The sequence below is a fragment of the Grus americana genome, chromosome 2, assembly GCF_028858705.1.
Source record: "Grus americana isolate bGruAme1 chromosome 2, bGruAme1.mat, whole genome shotgun sequence".
In the NCBI taxonomy this organism is placed as follows: domain Eukaryota; kingdom Metazoa; phylum Chordata; class Aves; order Gruiformes; family Gruidae; genus Grus; species Grus americana.
Window position 1 is genome coordinate 91,907,646 of NC_072853.1, and position 17,850 is coordinate 91,925,495.

The 17,850-nt window shown below is 44.7% G+C and overlaps 1 protein-coding gene and 1 long non-coding RNA gene across 2 annotated transcripts in view; both read left to right on the plus strand.

Moving 5' to 3' along the window:
* The first annotated feature begins 457 nt into the window (after nucleotides 1-457).
* The window catches only part of GMDS (GDP-mannose 4,6-dehydratase), a 433,308-nt gene continuing 415,915 nt past the window's right edge, over nucleotides 458-17,850 (plus strand). The window contains exon 1 of the mRNA XM_054816119.1: nucleotides 458-831. Coding sequence (XP_054672094.1) covers nucleotides 724-831 — 108 coding nt within the window. The 5' untranslated portion in view covers nucleotides 458-723. The remainder of the gene's footprint in view (nucleotides 832-17,850) is intronic.
* Nucleotides 5,397-9,091, plus strand: LOC129202717 (uncharacterized). Its single transcript, XR_008575808.1, has 3 exons — nucleotides 5,397-7,003; nucleotides 7,480-7,673; nucleotides 8,181-9,091. It is a non-coding gene; the product is annotated as an uncharacterized LOC129202717 (long non-coding RNA).

Genomic DNA, 17,850 nt, shown 5'->3' on the forward strand with positions numbered 1-17,850 from the left:
GCGATGGGCTCAGGGGCTGCGGGGGCCTACTGTCCCCGGTGGGCGGCCGGGACGTTCACTCGCGCTACTCGGTGCCTCCGGCGGCGCCGCACGCTCCTCCACGCCGCAGGAGGCGCTGTGCGGCCAGGGAGGAGAGGGGGACGCGTCCGCGGTCCGCACCGCTCTTTTCACGTGGCGCCACCGCCGCCGCGTCCACCTCCCGGACACGCGGTCAGGAAGTCGGAGGCTCCGCGCCTCCGCGGCGGCAGCCGCACAGGCCACGCCCCCCGTGGCCCGCTCTCAACCAATCACCGCCTCCACCATCGGCCCCGGCGCGCCGCGTCTCTTGTCTCTTTAAGGAAATGCCGGAGCTCCTGGTTGGCTGTGGGGCCGAGCGGGGCGGGGCGAGACGAGGGGAGGGGGGGCTAAAGCTGGAGCGCGAGCCCGGGCCGCCCGGCGGGTGCGCGCCTGCGCAGGGGTGGGGCTGGCGGCGGCGGGGCTGCACCTGCGGGCGCCGCGGGGCGGGGCGGGAGTCGCTGGCGGGCAGCGAGCGCGGAAATGCCGCGGCGGCGGCAGCAGCAGCGGTAGCGCCCGGGTGGCGGCAGCCCATGTGCGAGTCGCGCTCGGAGCGGCTGGCGTCCTTCTCTCCGTGCCCGCCCCCAGAGCCGTAAGCCTGCCCCCGGCGGCCGCGCCTCCACCCCGGGGTATCTCCGCACCTGGGCCGCGCCTGCCGCCGCCGGGAGGATGGCACAGCCGCTGGTGGAGGCGTGTGCCTGCGCCGCGGTACGGGGAGACGATGGCGAAGAGATGAACGGCAGGAAGGTGGCTCTCATCACCGGCATCACTGGGCAGGTAACGGTGGGGGCTTTCCCGGCGCGGGGAGGGGGGCGGCTCTGGCGGGGCTCCCGACCGCGGAAACGGGGAGACCCGCCGTGAGGCGCCCGTGGGCAGCCGTGACTGAGGCCGTGCGTGGGAGCGGTGGCGGGCTTGGCGTGGGGCTGCCGGGGCCATTCGCGTTTGCAGGCAGCGGCCCCTCTCCCTCCGCCCCGGGAGGGGGGCACATCCCCGCGGGTGAGTGCCGAGCACCTTGTAACGGGGTGGCCGTCCCCGTGTCCGGTGCCCGCTTCTCCTCCTCCCGGTTCGTGCGGCCGTCCCTGCGGCGTGCAGAAGCTGCCTCTGACAGCCCCCAGCCGGCTCCGAGCCGGGCGGACCGCCCCGAGGTTAAAGGCTTCTCCGGGCTCCCCCACGCGTGGCCGGGGCTTGTTTGCCTCGGCGTTTGAAGTGTTTTTCCCTGGGTGGGTACGAGGGGGCCGCATCACTTTTATATCTGGGCTTGGACTGTCTTATAGCAACCTTTACCAGGAATTCCTAAGAGATCAGCTAAAGGTGTGAAGCGAGCATCAACGAGAGAGGAGCCACACCTAGGAAAGTCAGTACAACGAGCCCGTGGTGGGACCCTCCATCCTGATGGTCCGGAGCGGTGAAGGTAGCGGTGCAGGGGTACCAGTGCAGGTGTGAGGCAGCCTGCAGTTGCGTTTGATCTGAGCAGGCTTGTCATCCAGTGGGGACTCTTTGACGTACTGGGCAGCCACAGATTTGCAGTCAGTACCTGCTTTATACCCAGACCTGAATGGATGTCAAAAGCGTCTCCCCAGGCTGCTTGTTTTGTATTTGTGTGTGTTCACTGCAGTCTCCAATTTTTTTGACTGTATTACTCATAGGGATAATGATGCTCTTAGAGTCCTGGGGCTTTGAGCAGAAGGTGCAGGAGAAAAGGTGGCATGGAAAGAAAAATCATAGTTTCCATTTGAGCAACTTCTGCACTGTGAAAAAAGATGTGCCGGTGGTAAGTTTTAACCTGGTGAGACCCGCAGGAGTGTTGTTGTTTGTAGCTTTTGCTGCCACATTCCCAACAGGCAGCTTGGATATTTGCTTGGATTGTTTGTCCACACAGAGGTCTGCATTGTTGTGTCTTTGCTGGCAAGTGGGTGCTAAATGAAAGCTGTCCTGGACATGGTTAGTCATATTTGAGAAACACCTTATTTGCAATGTAGATGTTGCCCACTGCCTGGAAAAAAGTGCTCTGCTTGCACACTGCTTATCTCTTGGAACGTGCTGAATAACTTCTGCTCGGAGGGTGTATCTTCTGTGATTGGTATAACCTGCTAAGTAGGTAATGTAGAGTAAGCATTAATGTTCATCTTAAAATCCCGGTGGAACAGCTTTTTTCCTTTGTGGCTTGCATTTAATTTGTGATAGCTTCATACATGGGAGAACTTCTTCCCCTCCTTGTAACTGGTCCTAGTATGCTTGCAGATCCACTTGTGAGCTGCTTGTGTGGGTTGTTTAGAAGGCCATGAGCGTTGTGGAAAAGTACATGTCAGAACAAATGTGTTGCTCTTTCACTCTGAGACAATGTTAGTCAATGCTTTTTTTATAGTACAAGACCCAGCTGACTTTTTGTGAGGGAGTAAATCCAGAGACAATATAGTGTCATAGCAACTTTCATCTGTTATCCCAGAGAACCTGCACTGTGCTTTGAAATTTCACCTGCTGTTTGTGTTTTACCTCATTATGTCTGTTCTTGTGTGTTCTTACAACACTTTTTGGTGTGCACTTTTCCCATGGGTTAGCAGCTGTCTGCCAATAGCGGGCTGAGGAAACCCCTCCAAGTGGCTGTCTGACAAGGAGATATATGTCTGAGAAAAAGAAAACTAATAAGCTGTGTATACTAACATTTTTGCTTGATGTTTATTTTTAGCAAGAGCACAGTCAGAGCTTTCCCAAGGACTACTTTGGTGCTGTGTGAACAGTCTTCCAGTTTGTTGGCAGAAGTACATTTCTCTTCATCAAAGATAGTAAGTTAGAGGCCTGTAGCTACAATGCCCTGATTCTCAGTACTGTGTTCTCTATCTTATTTTTCTCTATTTTCAAAGCAGCTCTTCTATCTGAATTTAACCTTTGTCAGGCATATTATTTAGTGTTGGAATGTGTGGAGAACCAGAGCTAGTAAAGGCCTGGTATACCTGAAAGTTAGCCAGTGAAGCTGGGTGCCTTAGTGACAAGACTGTACCAACTCTTGGCTGAGGATGGAAGTTTTATGTTGAGAGTGGCCTCTTTTGGGGTCCTATAGTCCTCCATCATTTTGAGATCTGCTGCTGGGAATCCTTGTCCCTCTCTTCTTAAATGAACTTTAAAGAAAGTCACCATAGTACTTGTTCCCTGCCCCTCTTTCATTCCTTTTCTTTATTTTTATGTAATAGCTTTCATTTTATTTGGAGATACCTCACCCAGAAATGGGAGACCTGGATTCTGTTTCTTGCTTGAGAATAGGCAGACTTGCATGTCCCACCTCTGGGGAGAAAGTCCTAGTGCCATCTGGTTTTAAACTTAATTACCATGTGTAAAATATACAAATATGATGAAGTGAAAGCTAGAGCTCAGGCTTTTTCTTTCCCAGGTAGTTACTTTAATTACTGGGCTAAAGAGAGTTGGTCTGTTTCACGTTCTTCCTTGGAACTGGTGCCCTTTCAAGGTGGGAGGTAAGGCTTGGATGCCTGCAGACTAAGGAAGGCATAGAAGAGAATTGGATGGTAAACTCCCCTTATTTAAACCAGGCCCCTTCTGCTACAGCAAATTTATTTTAAAAGCAAGTTGGCACAGTTGCATTGTGTAAGGAACCCGCTTTTGTTTGCAAGTGGCCAGTGTATTCTGAGAGTATTTGCTGAACTAAGGCCCTGTGGTGCCTGGTTCCTGGAACAAGGATAAGTGGGAGATAAGTATTGAGCTAACTGGGCTGTGACAATTTTAGGCAAATGTGGAGTTGTGTTTTTGTCCTTAGACTACTCTCGAGCCAAACAAGGTGCTGCTTGAACTGTAGCAGCCCTTCCTGAGTTGAGATGATGCCACAGCAAGCATGCTTAATCATAGTGCTGAAATAAGACAACTCATTTTATTTTTCAGAACTTCTGTATAGCCATGAACATCTCGATTGTCCATCTTTTCCACTGACAAAAGATGGGATTTTCTTTCTGCTATGATGGAGAAAGAGTTGAGCTCAGGTAGGGCTATATTTTTGACAATGGGACAATTGACTGATGATGCAGCTTTTAAGGGAAGTATACCATGGTGATATGGCACAGCTGTAACTTCTGATTTATGGGCATCTAAAGGGATTCATAAGACTCTACAGGATGCTAGAAGAAGATGGGCTGTCTGCACAAGTTCTTCTGTATAGTGAGTGACTGGAGGCTTGTGCCATGTGCCAGCTTACTGCACCAGTTAAAACCAGTTCATGTTGCTTGCTTCTCTTCTAGATACAGGATGCTAAAAGGACAGGCCTCTGCAAGAATGTTACTGACAGGAAGGTGATTTTCGTGACCTTTGGCCAAGTAACAGAAGGAGTTTGCAATATGGATGGTGAAGCCACAAAGGAAAACAAATTGAATAGTTGTATGGTCAGGATTCAAATGTCATTCTGACTGCAAGGGCTGGACCTTAGTCTCTATGAAATCAAAGTAGATAAGGAACCTCTACAAATTCTGTACTTACCAGTGGGGTTAGAGTGAAATCAGTATCGTTCTACCACTTGCATTACTGATAACAGACCCTAAGCAAGCAGCCAGTGGCACTGTACACTCCTTTTGTAGTATTGAGATTTCCCTTATCTCCCTTCTCGCACCATAGCAGTGGGACAAACTACACTTCACTGTTTTGATAAAATGACTTCCAGAGCGGGGCAATTGCTGTAGCTGGAAGGTTAAAACACTTCTGAAGTGTCACGTAGGTATTGGTCTGCTGGTAGGCTACTTATGAGTAATGCATAGCACTTTTTTCTTCATTTAAGGAAAAGTATCTTGAATTAATCAGGCCTGTTGTGTGTATTAAAATGAAATTTTTTTACAAAACTAGAATGTGACACTGATTAGAAGGATGTTTTCAACATCCAAAATGGATGTGCTGGATTTATCAAACTGTAATACCTTGAAGAATTACTCTGTAAAAATGGGAGGTTAGAATCAAATACCAGTATAACTAACAAATTTAACTCTAGATATGCAGATATTTTTCTTGTCTCTTGCTTGGGGAAGATACTAAAGCAGTGCTTTTTAACAGACATTTTGTCACAGTGCTTAGAAAAGAATGCTGTCAAAGTTGCATTTAACTAACTCTCCAGAAAGTCTGATTGCACTGCAATCAATATGATTGTCTTTCTGTACACTGATGCTTGTAAGAATGTTTAGATGTTTGACTTCTTGGAGAAATACCAAGAAATACTCTGAGTCTAACTATGAGGTTGTATGCTGATGTTTCTACTTTTCCCCCCTCAGTCACTGGATTATGAGCAGTGAATAATGTCTATCTTGTGTCTGGTGCTGTCCTGCTTTACTTGGAGAGACAGTAAGGTAAGAATTTGTAGACCAAGATCATTCAACGAGCACTTACAAAGCTCAGTTTTGAATGAAGCAATGCACTAGAACTCGAGTGTCAATACGTGGCCAGAGGCTACTGCAAATTGTAGATGAAGAAAGCAGTTGTGTTTCTGCCTTGCGAGTGAGAGCTCCTACAGCAGCAGTACTAGCAGCAGATTCTGCTCCCTTGCCTGCTCTTTTTCCCAAACAGCAGTTGAATTTGACAAACTTAAGGTAGCAGCCTCAGAAGTTTCAACCAAACACTAAGGGTAAATATGTCTGAAAAGTGAGTGTGCATGCAGAAATGCAAAAAAAGTCTCTTTAATTGGTTGATGGAGGTAGAATACGGGGTCTGCCTCTGTCCTTCTGGTATCAGAAGTTCGACCAGTTATTTATGGCCTCTGCTCTTCCTGTAACACATTAAAGCCCTATACATGTGTACTGCAAGTTTTATGCAGGTGTTACAGTTCTTAGTTTAAGAGAGGCTAACTGTATTGAGAAGGGAAAAGATTACTGAGAATGCAGGAGTTGCTGTTTAGAATTGAGGTTAAGTTTGGTTTTTAAATTTGGCTGTTGAGAATGAAACCAAGCAAGATAGGTGCTGTGGGGCAAACTACCAGTAATAAGGGAACATGACTCATTGCTTGGTAGTTAAAAAAAAAGTAACAAATAGCTGGTATGGACTGTGACCATAAAACGCTTTAATACTCTGTGGCTAAAATAACTTTTTCTTGGAGAAGAATTGTAAAGGAAACAGCTAACTTTTCTAAAAAGGCTTCTTTAACTATTGTAATCAAGTGGTGAGGGAATCTTTGTCACTGGGGAGTGTGTATATACCTGGAAGGCAGATGCAGAGATACGTTATTGTGCGTTGTACCAGAGAGCCGACATTGGTTTGCCAGGTCAGGGATAAAATCCAAAGGATTCCTTTTCTGCATGGAAATAAGAGATAGCTTTTGCTGAAACTAGCTAAAGCTAAATGTTAGCATTGCTGCCTTTTTATTAAAACAAATATTGTCTTGGTTGAAACCAGGTACTCTATTTCAACTACTGTCTCTTGAGTAGCCAGAGTTGTCTTGAGTGAGAATTTCAGATGTGTTAAACATCCTTATCGTAGTTCAAGGTTGCGGAGATGTAGGAACACTAATTTGGGCACAAAGTAAAATACAAGAAACTTCATTTAAACATTGAGTGAGTATGGGTTATTTTTTTTAAGTGGCAAGGGTGGTCAAGCATTGGAACAGACTGCCCAGGAAAGTTATGGAGTGCCTGTCCTTGGAGGTATTCAAAACCAAACTGGATGTGGCCCTGAGTGGCCTGCTCTAGTTGACCTTGGCTTGAGCCAGGGATCTTGGACTGGGTGATCTACAAATGTCCCTTCCAACATCTACTTGTATGATTCTGTAAGTCTTCCACAGTATCAGAAGTTGAACATCTGCACTTTGTGATAAGAGGATGGCATAGGCATCTTGTTGAAAGCTTTGCAGCAAATGAATAGTGGCTGTGGCATGAAACACAAGCTTGTCTAGAATATAATTCCAGGTCTTTTCTTTTACAGGATATAAATAAGAAGCGTTGCTATCGAGTTTCATCCAAAACTCTTGGGGAAAATGGTATTTTATTGAAAAGTAGTGTAACAAATGCCGAAATAAGAGACTAAATATTATCTGAAAGCACAGGTCTTAATTTTAGAAAAATACATAAATCTTTATTGTCTTGGCTCAGCTCCCCCTTTGAAGGGAGGAGGGTTACCAGACAGTCTAATTCAGCTAATGTATTGACCTCTTACCAAAGGACTCTTAAGTAGATAGTCCAACACTTTCATCTGTTTCATGCTCTACTACAATATGTGCAGACTGGCAGGGCTTTTGTCATCTTCAAAAACTGGGAGTCCAGGACATTGGCTGCTCCGCCTGTGCCCAGAGGATTCCAGCTGTAGTCTGTTGCCTTTCAGAATAGTTCAGTTAGTGGTGGTATTTGAACATGAGTGGGCTAGAACATATATGTGGTAAAAAGCGTGGCTGATACAGGATTAGTGGATGTCTGTCTTGATGTATTAACTTCCCCTTTTTTTCCCATCCTTCCACAGCTTTGCTCAGTGTTTGTGACTGCCAGTGAAGTCTATTCTCTAGCTGCTTACTGGAGAGGGAAGTTCTGGTAGTCTGGCTCAGCTAGCAGATACTAACTCAAGGACCAGTGCAGGCAGTCTGATTCCTTGAGTTTGAACAGCATGTGTACAGGATGTGGACTAGAAAACACTGTGAACAGCAAGTGAATTATAAGGTACTGTATACTGTGATGTGTACCCGCTGTGAAAGATAAAATACAAATATGTTCCAGGAAACTTAAAATTAAAGTTCATGTTAAACAGTGCTAAGATATGAAACACATAGAAACGTGATACATGGTTTGGGAAGCTGACTTCCTCCAAGCAACCTTTGTTACAAAACTTTGATGCTGTGGATGGCCACAGGGAGCTGTTGCCATTGCTGCCCAGACTGATGAGGAGAGCAGTGTCCTGTTGCCAGAAGCATGCTACTTGCTTAGTCTTGTTGTTTTCTCTTGGTTTCTTGAGTATTTTTTTATTTATTTAAATGAAGACTGGTGACCCTCAGTGTAGACAGAACCTGTATTTCTCTATTTACTAAAAATTTTAAAAGTTGAAGTACCCTTTTCTCTATGTACCTACAGCAAATCCAAACTGAAGAGAGAACTCTCCTACCTTTTCTCCTGTGGCTTCATCCTCTCCCACTAAGTTTCAGTGTTTTTTTTCTCCTCTGTCTCTTTCAGATCCTTTTGGCTGTTGAGCTTTCTGCACGAGAGAGTCAGTTTCTTAGAAAATAGATAGCTATGCAGAAGGACAAGGAAAATGGAGTACTTAAACCTGCTGATGGCCTGCGTGAAGAACGCACCAAAGTTACGACTCTGATTCTTGTAATCCAAGGAAGCTGAATAAAAGGTTTTTCAGTGCAGTCGTGATACTGGTATTCATCCTAGTGGTGCTTCCTGTTGCCCACACCGTATTTCTCTGAGGAGTACTGAGACTGAGTTTCTTTTAACTTACCTATGCTTTCATTTAGCCTGGGAGGCAGGAAGTACTTTCTCTCTTTTGACAATATCTAGCAACTTTATCCCAGCTTCTCCAGAGTTTTTGGGTCTGGAGTAGAGTCCTGATTAAGTATCTGTTCTTGCAAACTTGTCAGCTCTGCTTCTCCTACACTGTTGCAGCACAACTTAAGCTTATTTTGGAAAGCATGGTTTCCTTGAAGCAATAGGTAAACAATGACACAAGAGCAAGTCAGCATATGGTAGGTGTCTAATTTCCTCTCACAGGTGTGTACTCTTTCTTGTGCTAAATCTTTTCTTGCGCTAAATCTTTTCTTGCTAGTTTGGTTGCTTTTTAGCCAAATGAGCAAAATAAAAGATTTTTTTCTTAATGTTTTTGTCACCTGCTTCTTTCATATGAATTTGCTGTTTGGTTTTTCAGGACATCAGCTAAGTAATTCCTTTGTGTCATATGTATATGAGCTGGAGGATGCAGTTATGTTCAGAACTTTCAATTAAGAAAAGTTAAGGAGGTGAAAGAGTAGAATTCTCTCCAGCCTCCTGATTATTGGAAAGTACCTATAGTTTGTTCCATTTCTAGGGTGTGCACAGACTTAATCTAAATCCATAATGAAGCTTTTGTAAAGCCTGCCAAACACGTTGCTGTAAACTAGCTTATCTGTTGTCACCTGTGCTTTTACATGTGTCATTAAACAACTGAACTTCCTTATATGCAATATAAATGTTGCAACAATTTTTCTTGTCATTTATTCAAATACACACAAAATGGTATACCTAAGGCAGGCTTCCTTCTTCAGGAGTTTTCTTGTTAAAGTGTCTTTTTAAAAAAAGAGAATGGGAAACATGAATTTTGCTTTGTAACTAAAAATTGTCACCTGACAGTTAAGCAAATTAAGTGGAAGGACTTAATTGTAAGTTGACTTTATCATCTGTTTGTAGTTCAGCAATAACTACCATTGAAGAGCATTTGATACTTTACCCTGAGGCAACTCTGTTGCATTGAATAATGATACAGCTTGCATCATGCAATCAAATTGGTCAGAAGTTGACAATACCACAATGCCTTTGTATTTATGCTCAGCTAAGTACAGTGATCCAGCAGATCTGTCAGCCACAAAAATGTACTTGCCTTGGGTGTGGGATGCCACAAATTTTGGCTTTTTGCAAAGAGCTTCCAAGCAGATAAACTAGCTTGTGCTGCATTCCCTGTGCTTGAACACCTTTGACGTTAACAGGAAGAAAATATGCTTGCTCTGGAAAAATCTGACTGTCAAATGTAGTAAGATACAGTCAAATTTTAGGGAAGGTTTCTGCAGAGCTTTGCTTTAGCTGTCATTTGACCCATTTATTGCTGCTTGGAAACTTTATTCAAAGTAGAATTTCTACAGTCTGTGGTGAAATCTAATGGAAGGAAAAAATTTGCTATGTTGAATGTCTAGTTGAGTGCTTTTGCTGTAATGAGAAGATACCTTGTCCCTGCTGCAAATTTGATACCTGCATAGCTATTAAATATGTGCCTCTTGGCTTTTTTTTCCCCTCTTCCAAGTTCCTGAGGAGACAATGTTCTGTGTTATATATATGACATAAAATCTCTAAAGCCCCACTTTCGAGGATAGTGCTGAAGCATGTGGCTAAGTGCACTGTCAGATCTACTGTAACTGGTTTTGTATATTCATAGGCACTGAGGTAGCATGTTACCATACTGCAATGGAAGCCTTAAACCACCCAACACTCCCTGCCTCCCCTGCCCCCATCAGAAAACACATAGCAACTTGAAAATGGTAGACAATTCTCTTATTTGTATCCTATAATGTCTGAACCTGTGCCAGAAGTAGCTTGAACATATTTACCGTTTTATGAATGGAAATAAGCCTTTCCCAAGGTGTGTAGAATGGTATATATGTCTAGAAGGAAATAAACCCAAACTCAGGCACAGAATACTCCTGACTGCTCCTATACGTACCGTGTTTCTGACTTTTATGCTTCTAGTTTCATACGCTGCAGTTCCTTCTGACTACTACTGTAGTCCCTACCTGTACGCTTCTGTTGGTGCTATTCTGGAACTGGGAAACATCATCTGACTTTTTTGGCTGTTACTTGTCAAATTGCAGGCATGCTGTCATGGGGTATGGTTATTTTGTTTGCTTTTTTCCTAACGTTTGTTTGGAACATGCAGGATCTCTTTAGGTGGATTAGCAATGGCTAGGTTCGTCAGTGATACTGGTGGTGACCTGTAGGTTCCTATTGACTGTGATTTCTCTTTTTAAAAGATAAAGAACAGCCCCTCTATCTTTGGCTGTTGTCCTTGCCTTCTTTAGCGCTGATAGCGCTCAAAGCGTAAACATTACTATGGAGTGGGTTTGGCTTTGAAATGCTGAAAGTTCTGGCTACACTTTCTGGATTTCATACAACTAAATTGTGGTTTTCATGTCAGTGTAACTTTTCCCATGATTATACGGTGGTAGTCTGTCAATGTATTCATGCAAAACTTAGTGTGCTGTTTGTCTCAAATTAAAATGCCATTAAAATCCTACAGGACCTATAGTATCAAAGGGATACAGAGGTCTTCAGACCTGCAAACAAAGTATAATATTCTTCCATCTTCTAGATGGTCTACCCACACCAGAGGCTTTGTGAGGTGTCTCTGATTCATGGGAATGCTTAAGACAGAGCCCAGGAGCTGCTTTGCTGGTGCTGAATTGGCCGTTACTGGTCAAGTGTTGCTCTTCTGAGGCCCAAGCCTGGTCTGTATTGGCAGAACTTCATAGAACATTTGTCGTTTACAAGTTTGTTTTTGGTTTGGTCTATTGTCATGCGTCCTGTCTCCCCCCACAATGTTTGCAGTGATGCTGGGCAGGGTAAGGGACGCTGCAGAATCTGACTCGTCTTTGAACAGCAGCGGGGGCTCTGTGGTCGTAGGTCTGCAGGCTCAGTAGCACAAATAATTTTATTTTTGAAGGTGAAATAGAGTATTAGTCTTGAAGATGTGAAGGCAAGGAAGTCATGCAGACTAAGAGTTAAACTTCAGTTTATGCCCTTGCCAGCCCATTTTAGGGAAACAGTCATATTCGCAGCTGATCCAAGACTGAAAATGTATAACTGTGTGGTTTTGCTTCATGTATTTGATTTCTTAAAATTCTGAAGGTCACCTGATAGGCATTAAATGTTCCTATATTCTTATTGCAGCCCTTTATAGTTGAATATATAGTGCAACTGTTTTAGTCCTTTTTCTGCATTTTAAAATGAGAAGATTTTTTTGCTAATTTGAGTTCTTTGTTATTCAAGAAAGAAGTAGGACTCTTAATACTGACCATGTCTCCAAAGTCATAGAATGGTTTGGGTTGGAAGGGACCTCAAAGATCATCTAGTTCCAACCCCCCTGCCACGGGCAGGGACACCCTCCACTAGACCAGGTTGCCCAAAGCCCCATCCAGCCTGGCCTTGGACACATCCAGGGATGGGGCATCCACAGCTTCTCTGGGCAACCTGTTCCAGTGCCTCACCCACTCTCACAGTAAAGAATTTCTTTCTAACATCTAATCTAAATTGACCCTCCTTCAGCTTAAAGCCATTACCCCTTGTCCTTGTAAAAAGTCACTTTCCAGCTTGCTTGTAGTGCCTTCAGGTACTGGAAGGCTGCTGTGAAGGCTATGGGGAGACCTTTCTTCTCCAGGCTGAACAACCCCAACTCTCTCAGCCTGTCCTCATAGGAGAGGTGCTCCAGCCCTCTGATCAGCTTCGTGGCCCTCCTCTGGACTCTCTCCAACAGCTCCATGTCTGTTTTGTACTGGGGCCCCAGAGCTGAACATAGTACTCCAGGTGGGGTCTCACAAGAGTGGAGTAGAGGGGCAGGATCACCTCCCTGGACCTGCTGGTCACACTTCTTTTGATGCAGCCCAGGACATGGTTGGCTTTCCGGGCTGCAAGCGCACACTGCTGGCTCATGTTGAGCTTCTCATCAACCAACAGCTCCAAGTCCTTCTCAGGGCTGCTCTGAATCCATTCTCAGCACAGCCTGTAGTTGTGCTTGGGATTGCCCTGACCTATGTGTAGGACCTTGCACCTGGCCTTGTTGAACTTCATGAGGTTCACATGGGCCCACCTCTTAGGACTGTCAAGGTCCCTCTGGATGGCATCCCTTGCCTCTAGCATGTCAACCCCACCACCCAGCTTGGTGTCATCGGTAAACTTGCTGAGGGTGCACTTGATCCCGCTGTTCATGTTGCCGACAAGGATGTTAAACAGTGCCAGTATTGACCTCTGAGGAATGCCACTCGTCATTGGTCTCCACTTGGACATTGAGCTGTTGACTGCAACTCACTGACTGCAACCATCCAGCCAATTCCTTACCCACCGAGTGGTCCATCCATCGAATCCATGTCTCTCCAATTTAGAGACAAGGATGTTGTGTGGGACAGTGTCAAATGCCTTGCACAAGTCCAGGTAGATGATATTAGTTCCTTTATCCACCAATGCTGTAACCCCATCATAGAAGGCCACCAAGTTTGTCAGGCACGATTTGCCCTTAGTGAAGCCATGTTGGCTGTCACCAATCACCTCCTTATTTTCCATATGCCTGACTGTAGTTTCCGGGAGGATCTGCTCCATGATCTTGCCAGGGAGAGATGTTTGACCGGCCTGTAGTTCCCTGGGTCTTCCTTTTTACCCTTCTTAAAAATGGGGGTTATGTTTCCCCTTTTCCAGTCAGTGGGAACTTCACTGGTCTGCCATGGTTTCTCAAATGTGATGGAAAATGGCTTAGCAACTTCACTTGCCAGTTCCCTTGGGACTTGCAGATGCATCTCATCAGGTCCCATGGGCTTGTGCACCTTCAGGTTCCTTAGATGGTCTTGAACCTGATCTTCTCCTACAGCAGGTGGTTCTTCCTTCTCCTTGTCCCTGCTTTTGCTTTCTTAAATTTGGGCAGTGGGGCTAGAGCACTTGTTGGTGAAGACTGAGGCAAAAAAAGTCATTGAGCACCTCGGCCTTCTCCATGTCCCAGATAACCAGGTTTCCAGTTTCCTTCTGGAAACTTTCCCAGTCTTCCTTTTATCACTGACATACCTATAAAAACTTTTGTTGCCCTTGATGGCCCTGGTCAGTTTTAATTCTATCAGGGCTTTAGCTTTTCTAACTTGATCCCTGGCTGCTTGGACAATTTCTCTGTATTCCTCCCAGGCTACCTGACCTTGCTTCCACCCTCTGTAGGCTTCCTTTTTGTGTTTGAGTTTGCCCAGGAGCTCTTTGTTAATCCATGCAGGCCTCCTGGCATTTTTGCCTGACTTCCTCTTTGTTGGGATGCATTGCTCCTGAGCTTGGAGGAGGTCATCCTTGAATAGTAACCAGCTGTCTTGGGCCTTTCTTCCTTCCAGGTTTTTATCCCATGGTACTCTACCAAGCAGATCCCTGAAGGGGCCAAAGTCTGCTCTCCTGAAGTCCAGGGTAGTGAGCCTCCTGTGTGCCCTCCTTGCTGCCCTGAGGATCTTGAACTCCACCATTTCATGGTCACTGCAGCCAAGGCTGCCCTGGAGCTTCACATTCCCACCAGCATCCCCTTGTTGGTGAGAACAAGGTCCAGCATGGTGCCTCTGCTCACTGGCTTATCTATCACTTGGAGAAAGAAGTTATCATTGATGCATTCCAGGAATCTCCTAGATTGTTTATGCCATGCTGTGTTGTCCCTCCAACAGATATGAAGGTGGTTGAAGTCACCCATGAGGACCAGGGCTTGTGAATGCGAGGCTGCTCCTATCTGTCTGTAGAGGGCCTCATTTGCGTGGTCTTCCTGGTTGGGTGGCCTGTAGCAGACCCCCAGTATAGTGTCGCCTGCCCCTGCTCTCCCTTTAATCCTGACCCATAAGCTCTTGGTCAGCTCCTCGTTCATCCCCAGGTGGAGCTCTGTGCACTCCAGCTGGTCATTGACATAGGGGGCAACACCCTGTCATCTCCCCTGCCTGTCCTTTCTAAAGAGCTTGTGTCCTTCCATGCCAACACTCCAGTTGTAGGAGCCATCCCACCATGTCTCCATGATGCCAATGAGATCATAGCCCTGCGGGTGTGCCCACATCTCCAATTTCTCATTTATTCCCCATGCTATGTGTGTTTGCATAGAGGCATTTCAGTTGGGCCCCCGATGAAGGTGACTGACTGGCTGGAGTGGCTGGAATTCCTTTGTGCGGCACTTCAGGTGTTCTCCTGCTGACCTGTGATCCTCCTCCGGGCTCTGGGCATCTATTGCTGGCACCGGCATCCAACTGGTAGGAGTGGGATGGATTGAGGTTCCCCTCCCTCAGCAACTTGCTGCATTTCTGTTAGTAATATCCTTGCACTTGTTTAATCTTGCAGTTATGCTGGATTACTATTTCGTCATGTTATAAAAAACACCTTTGTGGAAATGCATTATTACACTGTGATTTCCTGATTTGCGCAGTGTAGGCAGAATTTCAAATCATTACGTTCTCTGCTTTTCTTGTTTAACCAGTATGAGAAACTGGACTTTCTTAAAATTGGAAAGTAACTTAGATAGGGAAATACTGACTGCTAATTCCTTTTACAGTGCAATTCAGCTCTCACTGACTGGGGTCAGTTTTAATCATGCCCCTGGATCTCACATCTATCTGTTGTCTTAATCAATTAAAGGGAAGCGTAGCACAGACTTGTCTTAAGACTCTGTTCTCAATTTGCCTACTAAAGTTCCCTAAGCAATAATGTTATATTGATTTTGATAAATTGAATGAACTGTAAAATGATGGTTTAACTTATTGCTGATACATAAATACTTTTAGTTAACATGAAGGTATGCAAAGCAGGAAACATAAGAGAGCACACGTGCATTTGAAGTATGTATCTTCTGCGTAATTTAATGTTGTAATCAGTACTTGCAATGGTGGACACAGCTTACTCTTGATACTGGTTAAGTATGTTAAGTTTCTCTTGCAGGTACTTGGTGTGACTTCAAAATGCGATGGTGAACTTTGACTAATAAATTGAAGTCCTTTCATTTCCTTTGTATGAGCATGTGTCACTGGTGACGGGTTCTGTCATCTCAGGTCAGAACCTTCTTGCTTAAGTCCAGGCAGTTTTGGTGAGCGAGGACCCTCTGCCTGATTAAGAGATCGCAGGCTTATTTGAGCAAATGCAGGTGCCTACCCTAGGATAAGATGACTGGCACTGTGAATTACATGGCTATATGGATGTCTGCTCGGCTGGCTGCCAAAGGTGCTTAGGCTGGTTGCCTGATGGGGCTTATGCTTGTATTGTCCTGAGTAGCACTGCATCTGGCAATGAGGAAACATTTATTTTATCTGGAGCACTCCATAGGATAAGCAAAGGTGACAGGATTTCATTACTTGTGGTGTTTCTTCTTCCTAATAATAAGAGCTTATTGTACAGTAAGTGTGCGTATCTGCAATTAAAAAAAGGACTGAGTGCTTTTACAGGTATTGCTCCTGTGAGACTGCTGCTTTGGAGTTGATCTGAAGAGGAATGATGCTCCCAAATCACCACCTGCCTCCTGAGCACCCTCCACACACCGCTGCAGCTACGTTGTCACCGCTGTCATCTCTGTCCCCAACACTCTAGTCTTTCTGTTTGAGGCACCGACTGCTATGTTTGCTTTCCACCTTGCTTGGCCTCAGTGATGTGTCTTATGTTGCTTTCTATCACATGTGTAGTGTGACTTTGATATTAAACCATGCTCCCAGCCAAAAATGTAATGGTTTTACTTCTAAATCTCTGGAGAGTTCAGATATTATTGTCTATTGGTTCACTGAAACTGTGGCATTTCAATGTAAGCTAATGACTGTCCATGTTCTCATGAAACCTCCTTATAATTACTTACAAATGTTGGCACCTCCTGTATGGCCTGTGTTGAAGGACAGGATGGGGCCAGTTTATAGCCCTGGATGGTAGGAAAAGGGAACAGGTGGCCAAAAATCAATTAAAGAGCTTCTTTTGAAGGAAGTGCAAGCCCACATTCCTAATGAAGGTTTGAAATCTTGTAAGCAGTTCAGTATTCACCAGTTTGGTACTGACCAGTTCTTGAGTTTCAGTTGGGATGGTTTTGATGGTTTTAAGTGCTTTCACTAAGAAAGATTTTTCAGTGTCCGAGAATGGCATGGGCTAGTTATCAACTTAAATCTCTCTTTAAAAAAAAAAAAAAAAAAAAAAACAAACAAGCCACTTACCTCTCAATAAGGCTTAAAAGATTACTCTTAACAGTTAGTATAGGGGTTTTTTTCCTTTAGTTTATTTTGTGTGTTTGTTCAGATTTCCCTTTGGTATGTTTGGGACTGAGGGAAAGATGGAGGAGGGGAAGACTTAAACCTACAGCACTCATCAGGTGTGTTGCCTTTATGTCTTTCTAGTTCCACATTCCTCTGATTATCTTTATGAGGGGGTTTCATTTTAATGTGGGATAAGGGGAAAAGATGTAGGAAAGGCCAGGAGGAAAAACTGCTCTTGTTTCTATCTCTACAGTAGGACTGCACTGCCTTTGGCATTATGTATGTGGAAGAAACATAGCTCTGTTTATATATTTGTGGGGGGGGGATCAGATTTTTAAAATCCGACATTTAATTAAAATATCTTACTAAATATTACAACTAAGAGACATTACAGCTTTTCCACACTGAGGCATTCAAGGGTGCTAGCCTTCTAAGCTAGTCTGTAATGCTTGTTGTAATTAAACTTAACTAAACAGAATAAAATCCAGAACCCCTGCTGTATGGCTGATGCATCAAAACACAATGGAAAGACGTTCTTTTGGATTCCAGTTGCATTTTGTTTGTGGTTGACTCTGCCTTTTATTTAAAAGGTGATGCTCTTTTATTGCAGAACCTCTTCAGTAGTATATCCCAAACACATTTGATTGAAATGCTGCATTTTTCACGTTTGTTTGGGACAGGTGTGGGTCCCGTGTCAGCGTAAGTGGGGCTTTTAATTTTGTACATGTACAGGGCAAATCACTCACTGCTTATTATTTGGTTACAGATTTCCTTGCCTGAAGAATCTTGAATGGTGCCTTTTCAAACATAAATCTGTTAGTGCCGTTCTGTGTTTAAGCAAATGGGGGCCAAGTTACAAAGATCTATAGCTGTGAACTGTGTATTAGCACACAGTTTCTTCGGTATACCTCTAATTCTTGAAGAACGTGTGCCAAAATAGAAAATCGCACACTCTTATTTCTCAGTTTCTTGTGCTCTACCAAGTTTCTGTCTGGTAGTATTTACCAAACTGTCTTTTAAGGTGTAGCCCTATTTGGCAATGACTGTATCCAAAAACGACTTGCAAATTCTGGATCTTACTATTTGGAGATTATGTATTAAAATATAGTTGACTCTTGTGTTTTACCCAGTGAAAACAGAAACCGTGCTCCCTATGGATACGGGTGCAA